This window comes from Hemibagrus wyckioides, linkage group LG08 (genome assembly GCF_019097595.1).
Source record: "Hemibagrus wyckioides isolate EC202008001 linkage group LG08, SWU_Hwy_1.0, whole genome shotgun sequence".
NCBI classification, from domain to species: domain Eukaryota; kingdom Metazoa; phylum Chordata; class Actinopteri; order Siluriformes; family Bagridae; genus Hemibagrus; species Hemibagrus wyckioides.
In genome coordinates this window covers 9,095,326-9,107,270 of record NC_080717.1, presented here as the reverse complement: position 1 = coordinate 9,107,270, position 11,945 = coordinate 9,095,326, and the positions used below count along the sequence as shown (strand labels likewise).

The window sequence follows — 11,945 nt, the reverse complement described above, 5'->3', positions numbered from 1 at the left end:
TTTCACTCAAGTTTAATTCCTATCAATTGAATTACTCTGTTACTGAGAAGGAAACGTTGGCACTGATCTGGGCACTTCAACATTTTGATGTGTATGTGGGGGGAGGGTCCCCAGTTGTCATCTATTCAGATCATAATCCTTTGACATTCCATCATTCATTACAGAGTCAGAGTCCACGCTTAATGCGATGGATACTTTACTTACAGCCTTATAATTTGACAATAAAACACATTAAGGAAGTTGAGAATGTGTTAGCAGACACCCTGTCCTGTGCCCCCATGGTGGAGAGAGGAAATGGTGTTTCTGTCTTCAACTGATGTGAGCTGACCCACCTCTATGTATGCATGTTATAATTTAGTATCATTATTTTGTTATTTTGATGTGGGAAACAGTATTCCCTGATGACTGTGGCCTTGTTCAGCAGGGTAATGCACCGTGCCACAAAGCCCGAATGGTTCAGGAATGGTTTGATGAGCACAACAATGAGTTTTTGAGGTGTTGACTTGGCCTCCAAATTCCCCAGATCTCAATCCAATCCAGCATCTGTGGGATGTGCTGGACAAACAAGTCCAATCCATGGAGGCCTCACCTTGCAACTTACAGGACTTTAAGGATCTGCTGCTAACATCTTGGTGCCAGATACCACAGCATACCTTCAGGGATCTAGTGGAGTCCATGCCTCGATAGGTCAGGGCTGTTTTGGCAGCAAAAGGGGGACCAACCCAATATTAAGCAGGTGGTCATAATGTTATGCCTGATCAGTGTATATGATATATAATGAAACGAATACAATTGAATAATATAAACAGTTCTATGTATATTTAAAAGGATTTACAGTATGAGTATATTGTGAATAAGAATCTCAGGATGAGCTCAGTTTTCATGATTACAGCAGGTTTTAAATTCAAGTCTACATTATATTCATATAAGATCATCGACTGAACCCACGGTGAGATTTGGGCATGAACTGTTGATGGGAAGTGCAGATTTTTAAGCTATCCATGTGTGTTCATCCACAGCAGCAGACATTGAGTCATAAATGCAGACGGCTCCAAGCAGAAGATCATAAATATGATGATATTGAATGAAAGCAAACAGCAGCCAGTCAGGTATAAGGTTCATGATTTATTTAACGTATTTCTAATTTATTTACAGGAATTATAATTTATTTGTAATTATAATTTGTTGGGTGCTGATTGTCTGATCCAACATGGCCTATTCATCATCTGTGGAATAAAAACATGTTTAAATTAATATAGAGTATTGTAGAAGATAATGTTTCCTTATCTGATTTCTTGTTCAATTGTCATGAAAATAAAATTACATAATACTTTATTGTGGAAGAATGCAGTAGGGTTCTAGTGCAATCCATGTGATCTGGATCATATTCTGTGTTAGTTCATTTTAATTAGATCTGATGTTTTACCTGGCTAACCTGAAGGGCTTCTGTGAACCACCCATGTTTACTGATCTGCTTCAGGCTTGGTCTTTTGGTGGGATCTTGCTCTAAGCACCAGTTGATCAGATGGCGGCAGGCTGTGTGGGCAGTGATGTAAACAGGGACAGAAATTTAGTCACTAATTTTTAATCTTCACTATCATTTTTCTCAGATTTGTAATATCTTGTAATATCTCAAAATGCTGTTTTTATATTCTCTCACCTTCAGACAGGCCAGGTATGAAATTGAGGGACCCAGCAACAATTTCCTCCTCATTACTGAAGGGCATTTCTCCACAGACTAAGCTGTATAGGAGAATGCCCAGACTCCAGATGGTAGCATGGTCGGCGTAGTACTGTTGTTGCTGGATCCATTCTGGAGGCCAAAAATCTGGGGTTCCTGAGCAGAAGAGCAAGAACAACATCAGCAAGATCACAACTTAGATATTCCATTAATTATGTGCAATATCTGTTGACGTGCAATTACCTGCATATTCCACGTAGGGCGTGTCCTGCCACAAATCACCACAGCCAAAATCGATCAATTTTATGTCCAGGGTGTCGGAGTTGAACAGAAGGTTTTCCGCCTTGATGTCACGGTGGAAAACCTTGTGACTTTGGCAGTAGCCGGCAGCCTCGCCCACCTGCAGCATGAAGTAATAATAATAATAATAATAATAATGATAATAATAATAATAATAATAATAATAATAATAATAATAATAACCATCAATCATTGAACACTAAAGAAAACTCTCAGGATCAAAATCAAAAGAGCTAAACTAAATTTCATCTAAACACAACTATATACACTGTAATTATGTAATATAGTCTAGAAAGAACAACCAGTCTCAGCAAGACTGGACCCTTACAGCCACATCACATAGTCACAGCCGTACCATACATCAGTAACCCTAAATAAACAGTTCAATCACACACGTATCTAAATTACACACACAAACAAAAAACAAATGATGCCTTTGTGGATTGTTTCACCATTATTATTTGAATTTGTGCATCACTTTGTGTTCTCCATTTTTATGGGATTTTTACTTTGTGAAGCATCTGATAAAGCTAGCAAACACGTTATCAAGAACAAACAAATTCTTTGGTTATCCAAAGAGGGGCCATAGTGAAAGATGAATCACCTGCAGCATGATCATTTTGGCCAGTAGCTCAGTGAGTGTGCCTCCTTCACTTAAGCATAACTCGTACACGTCCATGCAGGGGATTGGTCTTTCCAGGACTAACAGGAGGCAGTTGTCCATTTCAAACCAATCCACAAGCTGCAGAACGTACTGGCAGTGAGGTGGCTTTGATAGCATTTGCATTAGTCAAAGTCAAAGTCAAAGAAGCTTTATTGTCACTTCAACCATATATAGCTGATGCAGTACACAGTGAATTGAAACAACGTTCCTCCTAGACCAGAGGTGCTACACATAACACAGACAAAGTACAGTGACGCGGACAAACATAAAGCTAAACATAGAGATAAAACTAAACTATACTTAAGGTGCAAGAAATAAACTAGACATACAACAGAAGTGCACAGGACGACAAGACAAGACAGTGCAGACAAACAACATATAGACATGCAGATATAAAACTGACACTTTGCGCAAAGAACAGTGTATACAGTGAATATAAATATGAAATTGACATGTAAACAGGATTAATATAAAGTGAAATGTAAAGTGAATGTGCATGCAAACAGGACAATTTAGTATGTGTGTGTGTGTGTCCAGCACAGTTCAGTTCCTCTTGGAACACAGTTCTCAGCTTTTGTGCATGTGCGTTATGTATGTGTGTGCGAGTACATGTCCAGCACAGTTCAGTTCTCTGTTGAGATCAGATCTTGGTTGTACGTGTGTGTGTGTGTGTCCAGCTCAGCTCAGTTCTCTGTTGAGATCAGATCTTGGTTGTACGTGTGTGTGTGTGTGTCCAGCTCAGCTCAGTTCTATGTTGAGATCAGATCTTGGTTGTGTGTGTGTGTGTGTGTGTCCAGCTCAGCTCAGTTCTCTGTTGAGATATCTGAAAGCCTCAGGGAAGTATCTGTTCAACAGTTTGGTTGTGCGGGTCCGAATGCTTCGGTACCTCTTTCCAGATGGTAGAAGGGTGAAGAGTGCATGTGAGGGGTGTGTGGGATCATCCACAATGCTGTTAGCTTTGCGGATGCAGCGAGTGGAGTAAATGTCTGCGGATGCAGCTGTTAAGGATGCTCTCGATGGTCCCTCTGTAGAAGGTGGTCAGGATGGGAGGTAGGAGATGAGCCTTCCTCAGCCTTCGCAGGAAATAGAGACGCTGCTGGGCTTTCCTGGTGATGGAGCTGGTGTTGAGTGACCAGGTGAGGTCCTCTGCCAGGTGGACACCAAGGAATTTGGTGCTCTTGACGATCTCCACGATGGACCCATCAATGTTCAGTGGAGAATGTTCACTCTTTGCTCTCCTGAAGTCAACAACCATCTCTTTAGTCTTGTCGACGTTCAGAGACAGGTTATTGACTTTACACCAGGCTGTTAGATGTTGCACCTCCTCTCTATATGCTGACTCGTCGTTCTTGCTGATGAGACCCACCACGGTCGTGTCATCGGCGAACTTGATGATATGATTAGAGCTGTGCATTGCTGCACAGTCGTGAGTCAGCAGAGTGAACAGCAGTGGACTGAGCACACAGCCCTCAGTGTGGTGGTGCTGGAGATGCTGTTCCCGATCCGGACTGACTGAGGTCTTCCAGTCAGGAAATCCAGGATCCAATTGCAGAGGGAGGTGTTGATACCCAGCAGACTCAGCTTCTAGATCAGGTGCTGAGGAATGATCGTATTGAATGCTGAACTGAAGTCAATGAACAGCATTCGTAGGTAAGTGTATTTATTGTCCAGGTGTGTGAGGGCCAGATGGAGGGTTGTGGTGATGGCATCGTCTGTGGATCGATTTGGACGATACGCAAACTGCATGGGGTCAAGTGACGGGGGCAGCAGGTTCTTAATGTGTCTCATGACGAGCCTCTCGAAGCACTTCATGTTGATGGGTGTGAGTGCAACGGGACGGTAGTCATTGAGACAGGACACTGGAGACTTTTTCGGCACGGGGATGATAGTGGTTGACTTTAGGCACGTTGGGACGACGGCGCTGCTCGGGGAGATGTTGAAGATGTCCGTGAAGACGTCTACTAGCTGTTCTGCACATTCCCTGAGCACTCTGCCAGAATTGTTGTCTGGTCCAGCAGCTTTCCGTGGGTTAACTCTGTGTAGAGTTTTCCTCACATCAGCCGTGGTGAGACAGAGCACCTGGTCCTCTGAAGAAGGGCTGGTCTTCCTCGCTGTCACGTCATTTTGTGCCTCGAACCGAGCGTAGAAGCTGTTCAGCACATCTGGAAGGGAGGCATCACTGTCACAGGCAGGTGGAGCTGGCCTGTAGTTGGTGATGGACTGGATGCCTTGCCACATGTGCCGAGTGTCGCCGCTGCTGGCATTAAAGCCACCTCTAGATGGAGCTTGCAGGTCTCGCCAGGCTAGCAATTAAAAAACAAACACACATAAAATTAGCATAGTTTGTGAAATCTGAATCTATAGATGCAGTATATGAAACCTAGATGCTGCTGTGAGCTAAGACTAATGTGACTGAACTGAGGAGAATTAGACTTTCAAAGAAAGATTTTTGCAGCATATGGATGGAAGAATCACAAAGAACAAGTATAAAAAAAGACAACATTACGTTTTATAGGAATTACTTTGCTGTTTAGTGTTTCTTCATCTCAATCTCAGTTCTTCACTAATGTATGTGATATCCTGGAGGTCATGTGATGTCCAGTAAGATGTATTACCATGGTGAAAGTACGCCAGTTTGAAGGATCAGTTACCTTTAGCTCACATCATGTTACTTGATCAATTTATAATGAATATGTTGTTGCTTATATGTGATTTGATGTAATCTAGTTATTGACCCTAACTGTCTGATTGGGGTGGGGGTGTTGACTTATGAAAGTAGTCAGGAACAGTAACTAATGCTGCATCTAGGATTCTTATACTGGAAAATGACAGCAAGGTGCATTAGTTTTGCATAGTTTTGGTCTTTAAATCAATTGTAAACAGGACTTTATTGCTACTATCACAGCAGTCAAGTAAGGTTACTTACAACGGTGATGTACAGGTCCGAGCCATCCTTACGGAGGTGTTTAATGGCAACCTACAAACAAAACAAAAACAAAACACCCCTGTGAAGTGTAGCAGTGGACAGATGGAAAACTTTCAAAATAGACCCTGTAATCGGTATCGGTCGATACAGCTTCTAGTGATCGGAGATCGGTAATCGGCCACAAAAATCCTGATCGGAGCACCCCTAATGGAATCCAAAATGAAGGACTCTGTTGACCCTGTATCTCTCAAAACCCTCACCGGTACACTCTCACGTCCCTCTAAAAGAGAAATAAACCCTTCCAAAATGAATGGTGCATACCCTTTGTTTAATTTCAGAACAGATTGCTGCGAGAGAAAGTAAGGTGTCTTTGAACAGGCTATTACCACTTCATTCACAAATACTTTTCTTGCTTCAATTATTACTTCGATAAAAACAATTCAGAGCAACAATTTAAATGCCGCAACAACTACAAGAGCCACATGTCTGCTCTCTTCTTCTTTGTTCAGGAGTTGGACGCATTACCGCCACCAGCTGAACTGGAGAGAGGGGCCGGCTTCCAACGCGAGCGAGTGAGAGAGCGCGTGAGTGCGTGCGCTCTCTCTCTCTCTCTCTCTCTCTCTCTCTCTCTCTCTCTCTGCGTTTACAGCATTTGCTAGACGAGTCTATCAAAGGGGATTTTACACAAGTGCTTGAATTGGAAACTTCAGAACATATCTAGAAATAAAGAACACTGTACACAATCTGAACAAACCTGCAACATCCAGTTGTTTGTTGGAGCATCTAAGACGCTCATGTTATAAGTGCAAATGCTACTACTACGACTGTTACGGACAGGAATCATAGTAGTAGTAGTAGCAGTAGTAAGAAAAATAATTAACAATAATGACGAAATACACGAATAAAAGAATAATCACGAGATTGGTATCATCAAGAAATGTGACTATGATATCTGCTACGTGAAGTCCGTCCATTCTAGAAACATACACCCTCCGAAATAAATAACTTTATGTAAAAAAAAAGTCACTATGATATCTGCTACGTGAAGTCCGTCCATTCTAGAAACATACACCCTCCGAAATAAATAACTTTATGTAAAAAAAAGTTTCTTTATAAGAAAATAGAATAATAATTGTATTTTAAAGGAATATGCGAGTGATTGTTTGAATGAATGAATGAATGAATGAATGAATGAATGAATGAATGAATGAAGTGGAAAATAAATAAGGTAGGGATAATTCTGTGATTTGAGCATGAATTTGTGTCGAGGTGATTGATTGCTTGTTGATTTTGTCACATGTGTCTCTGTGTGTGATCTCTGTGTAGTAATAAATGAATGCAAGTTGAAGGTGTTTTTGAGTTTGAAAAGTTGCAGTAGAGACTTTTGACGGTGAAAAAGCTTACAGCACCTGGTATTCCCAGGCGGTCTCCCATCCAAGTACTAACCAGGCCCGACCCTGCTTAGCTTCCGAGATCGGACGAGATCGGGCGTTCTCAGGGTGGTATGGCCGTAAGCGAGAGAGCAGTTTCAATAAGGGCTCTTTATAGTGTACGATGTAGATGACTCCGTTTCTTTTCTTTTCTTTTTTTATTTGATTTATTTTAAAGTCACTCATTCGCGTCTCAGTTTGCTGTTGGGTGGAGAGAACAACCGCTTCATCCATATCAAACTTTCTGTCTCACCACCTGCAACCCACACGCGCCTCTCCACCTCTTGGGATTACTAACACTTAATGACATCTTACTCTGCTTAATTTGACAAAATATTTAAACAGGCACGTTGCACGCTGCATCTTAGCTTCTTGCTTTCTTTTCATGCCACATCAATAAAACACTTGACATAAGACAGCAGATTGCTGCGAGAGAAAGTAAGGTGTCTTTGAACAGGCTATTACCACTTCATCCACAAAAACTTTTCTTGCTTCAATTATTACTTCGTTAAAAACAATTCAGAGCAACAATTTAAATGCCGCAACAACTACAAGAGCCACATGTCTGCTCTCTTCTTCTTTGTTCAGGAGTTGGACGCATTACCGCCACCAGCTGAACTGGAGAGAGGGGCCGGCTTCCAACGCGAGCCAGTGAGAGAGCGCGTGAGTGCGTGCGCTCTCTCTCTCTCTCTCTCTCTCTCTCTCTCTCTCTCTCTCTCTCTCTCTCTCTCTCTCTCTCTCTCTGCGTTTACAGCATTTGCTAGACGAGTCTATCAAAGGGGATTTTACACAAGTGCTTGAATTGGAAACTTCAGAACATATCTAGAAATAAAGAACACTGTACACAATCTGAACAAACCTGCAACATCCAATTGTTTGTTGGAGCATCTAAGACGCTCATGTTATAAGTGCAAATGCTACTACTACGACTGTTACGGACAGGAATCATAGTAGTAGTAGTAGCAGTAGTAAGAAAAATAATTAAAAATAATAACGAAATACACGAATAAAAGAATAATCACGAGATTGGTATCATCAAGAAATGTGACTATGATATCTGCTACGTGAAGTCCGTCCATTCTAGAAACATACACCCTCCGAAATAAATAACTTTATGTAAAAAAAAGTTTCTTAATAAGAAAATAGAATAATAATTGTAGTTTAAAGGAATATGCGAGTGATTGTTTGAATGAATGAATGAATGAATGAATGAATGAATGAATGAATGAATGAATGAAGTGGAAAATAAATAAGGTAGGGATAATTCTGTGATTTGAGCATGAATTTGTGTCGAGGTGATTGATTGCTTGTTGATTTTGTCACATGTGTCTCTGTGTGTGATCTCTGTGTAGTAATAAATGAATGCAAGTTGAAGGTGTTTTTGAGTTTGAAAAGTTGCAGTAGAGACTTTTGACGGTGAAAAAGCTTACAGCACCTGGTATTCCCAGGCGGTCTCCCATCCAAGTACTAACCAGGCCCGACCCTGCTTAGCTTCCGAGATCGGACGAGATCGGGCGTTCTCAGGGTGGTATGGCCGTAAGCGAGAGAGCACTTTCAATAAGGGCTCTTTATAGTGTACGATGTAGATGACTCCGTTTCTTTTCTTTTTTTATTTGATTTATTTTAAAGTCACTCATTCGCGTCTCAGTTTGCTGTTGGGTGGAGAGAACAACCGCTTCATCCATATCAAACTTTCTGTCTCACCACCTGCAACCCACACGCGCCTCTCCACCTCTTGGGATTACTAACACTTAATGACATCTTACTCTGCTTAATTTGACAAAATATTTAAACAGGCACGTTGCACGCTGCATCTTAGCTTCTTGCTTTATTTTCATGCCACATCAATAAAACACTTGACATACAGCAGATTGCTGCGAGAGAAAGTAAGGTGTCTTTGAACAGGCTATTACCACTTCATCCACATATACTTTTCTTGCTTCAATTATTACTTCGTTAAAAACAATTCAGAGCAACAATTTAAATGCCGCAACAACTACAAGAGCCACATGTCTGCTCTCTTCTTCTTTGTTCAGGAGTTGGACGCATTACCGCCACCAGCTGAACTGGAGAGAGGGGCCGGCTTCCAACGCGAGCGAGTGAGAGAGCGCGTGAGTGCGTGCGCTCTCTCTCTCTCTCTCTCTCTCTCTCTCTGCGTTTACAGCATTTGCTAGACGAGTCTATCAAAGGGGATTTTACACAAGTGCTTGAATTGGAAACTTCAGAACATATCTAGAAATAAAGAACACTGTACACAATCTGAACAAACCTGCAACATCCAATTGTTTGTTGGAGCATCTAAGACGCTCATGTTATAAGTGCAAATGCTACTACTACGACTGTTACGGACAGGAATCATAGTAGTAGTAGTAGCAGTAGTAAGAAAAATAATTAAAAATAATAACGAAATACACGAATAAAAGAATAATCACGAGATTGGTATCATCAAGAAATGTGACTATGATATCTGCTACGTGAAGTCCGTCCATTCTAGAAACATACAGCCTCCGAAATAAATAACTTTATGTAAAAAAAAGTTTCTTAATAAGAAAATAGAATAATAATTGTAGTTTAAAGGAATATGCGAGTGATTGTTTGAATGAATAAATGAATGAATGAATGAATGAATGAATGAATGAATGAATGAATGAAGTGCAAAATAAATAAGGTAGGGATAATTCTGTGATTTGAGCATGAATTTTTGTCGAGGTGATTGATTGCTTGTTGATTTTGTCACATGTGTCTCTGTGTGTGATCTCTGTGTAGTAATAAATGAATGCAAGTTGAAGGTGTTTTTGAGTTTGAAAAGTTGCAGTAGAGACTTTTGACGGTGAAAAAGCTTACAGCACCTGGTATTCCCAGGCGGTCTCCCATCCAAGTACTAACCAGGCCCGACCCTGCTTAGCTTCCGAGATCGGACGAGATCGGGCGTTCTCAGGGTGGTATGGCCGTAAGCGAGAGAGCACTTTCAATAAGGGCTCTTTATAGTGTACGATGTAGATGACTCCGTTTCTTTTCTTTTTTTATTTGATTTATTTTAAAGTCACTCATTCGCGTCTCAGTTTGCTGTTGGGTGGAGAGAACAACCGCTTCATCCATATCAAACTTTCTGTCTCACCACCTGCAACCCACACGCGCCTCTCCACCTCTTGGGATTACTAACACTTAATGACATCTTACTCTGCTTAATTTGACAAAATATTTAAACAGGCACGTTGCACGCTGCATCTTAGCTTCTTGCTTTATTTTCATGCCACATCAATAAAACACTTGACATACAGCAGATTGCTGCGAGAGAAAGTAAGGTGTCTTTGAACAGGCTATTACCACTTCATCCACATATACTTTTCTTGCTTCAATTATTACTTCGTTAAAAACAATTCAGAGCAACAATTTAAATGCCGCAACAACTACAAGAGCCACATGTCTGCTCTCTTCTTCTTTGTTCAGGAGTTGGACGCATTACCGCCACCAGCTGAACTGGAGAGAGGGGCCGGCTTCCAACGCGAGCCAGTGAGAGAGCGCGTGAGTGCGTGCGCTCTCTCTCTCTCTCTCTCTCTCTCTCTCTCTCTCTCTGCGTTTACGGCATTTGCTAGACGAGTCTATCAAAGGGGATTTTACACAAGTGCTTGAATTGGAAACTTCAGAACATATCTAGAAATAAAGAACACTGTACACAATCTGAACAAACCTGCAACATCCAATTGTTTGTTGGAGCATCTAAGACGCTCATGTGATAAGTGCAAATGCTACTACTACGACTGTTACGGACAGGAATCATAGTAGTAGTAGTAGCAGTAGTAAGAAAAATAATTAAAAATAATAACGAAATACACGAATAAAAGAATAATCACGAGATTGGTATCATCAAGAAATGTGACTATGATATCTGCTACGTGAAGTCCGTCCATTCTAGAAACATACAGCCTCCGAAATAAATAACTTTATGTAAAAAAAAGTTTCTAATAAGAAAATAGAATAATAATTGTAGTTTAAAGGAATATGCGAGTGATTGTTTGAATGAATGAATGAATGAATGAATGAATGAATGAATGAATGAATGAATGAAGTGGAAAATAAATAAGGTAGGGATAATTCTGTGATTTGAGCATGAATTTGTGTCGAGGTGATTGATTGCTTGTTGATTTTGTCACATGTGTCTCTGTGTGTGATCTCTGTGTAGTAATAAATGAATGCAAGTTGAAGGTGTTTTTGAGTTTGAAAAGTTGCAGTAGAGACTTTTGACGGTGAAAAAGCTTACAGCACCTGGTATTCCCAGGCGGTCTCCCATCCAAGTACTAACCAGGCCCGACCCTGCTTAGCTTCCGAGATCGGACGAGATCGGGCGTTCTCAGGGTGGTATGGCCGTAAGCGAGAGAGCACTTTCAATAAGGGCTCTTTATAGTGTACGATGTAGATGACTCCGTTTCTTTTCTTTTTTTATTTGATTTATTTTAAAGTCACTCATTCGCGTCTCAGTTTGCTGTTGGGTGGAGAGAACAACCGCTTCATCCATATCAAACTTTCTGTCTCACCACCTGCAACCCACACGCGCCTCTCCACCTCTTGGGATTACTAACACTTAATGACATCTTACTCTGCTTAATTTGACAAAATATTTAAACAGGCACGTTGCACGCTGCATCTCAGCTTCTTGCTTTATTTTCATGCCACATCAATAAAACACTTGACATAAGACAGAAGATTGCTGCGAGAGAAAGTAAGGTGTTTTTGAACAGGCTATTACCACTTCATCCACAAATACTTTTCTTGCTTCAATTATTACTTCGTTAAAAACAATTCAGAGCAACAATTTAAATGCCGCAACAACTACAAGAGCCACATGTCTGCTCTCTTCTTCTTTGTTCAGGAGTTGGACGCATTACCGCCACCAGCTGAACTGGAGAGAGGGGCCGGCTTCCAACGCGAGCGAGTGAGAGAGCG

General features: G+C 41.1%; 3 protein-coding genes and 4 non-coding genes across 8 annotated transcripts in view; all 7 read right to left on the bottom strand.

The window, feature by feature from the left end:
• Window positions 1-1,175: 1,175 nt before the first annotated feature.
• Window positions 1,176-2,090, bottom strand: LOC131357970 (serine/threonine-protein kinase pim-1-like). Its single transcript, XM_058397400.1, has 4 exons — window positions 1,925-2,090; window positions 1,661-1,837; window positions 1,427-1,536; window positions 1,176-1,226 (listed from the first exon to the last, which is right to left on the bottom strand). Exons 1-4 carry the CDS (start codon window positions 2,088-2,090, stop codon window positions 1,176-1,178), a joined length of 504 nt encoding a protein of 167 aa, XP_058253383.1.
• A 736-nt stretch (window positions 2,091-2,826) lies between these two features.
• LOC131357523 (uncharacterized) lies at window positions 2,827-6,061 on the bottom strand. 2 transcript variants are annotated; one of them, XM_058396512.1, is made up of 3 exons: window positions 5,893-6,061; window positions 5,572-5,622; window positions 2,827-4,948 (listed from the first exon to the last, which is right to left on the bottom strand). In XM_058396512.1, exon 3 carries the CDS (start codon window positions 4,881-4,883, stop codon window positions 4,230-4,232), a length of 654 nt encoding a protein of 217 aa, XP_058252495.1. In that variant the 5' UTR covers window positions 4,884-4,948; window positions 5,572-5,622; window positions 5,893-6,061; the 3' UTR covers window positions 2,827-4,229. Both variants share the same exon structure in this region, with proteins under 2 accessions (XP_058252495.1, XP_058252496.1).
• Window positions 5,554-11,945, bottom strand: part of LOC131357969 (condensin complex subunit 1-like) — a 130,916-nt gene continuing 124,524 nt past the window's right edge. Inside the window, exon 5 of the mRNA XM_058397399.1 lies at window positions 5,554-5,622. Within this exon, the coding sequence (XP_058253382.1) occupies window positions 5,554-5,622 (69 nt within the window). The remainder of the gene's footprint in view (window positions 5,623-11,945) is intronic.
• LOC131358378 (5S ribosomal RNA) lies at window positions 6,969-7,087 on the bottom strand. Its single transcript, XR_009205378.1, has one exon. It is a non-coding gene; the product is annotated as a 5S ribosomal RNA (ribosomal RNA).
• Window positions 8,425-8,543, bottom strand: LOC131358376 (5S ribosomal RNA). The gene has a single exon (XR_009205377.1). It is a non-coding gene; the product is annotated as a 5S ribosomal RNA (ribosomal RNA).
• On the bottom strand, window positions 9,839-9,957 carry LOC131358375 (5S ribosomal RNA). The gene has a single exon (XR_009205376.1). It is a non-coding gene; the product is annotated as a 5S ribosomal RNA (ribosomal RNA).
• Window positions 11,256-11,374, bottom strand: LOC131358374 (5S ribosomal RNA). Its single transcript, XR_009205375.1, has one exon. It is a non-coding gene; the product is annotated as a 5S ribosomal RNA (ribosomal RNA).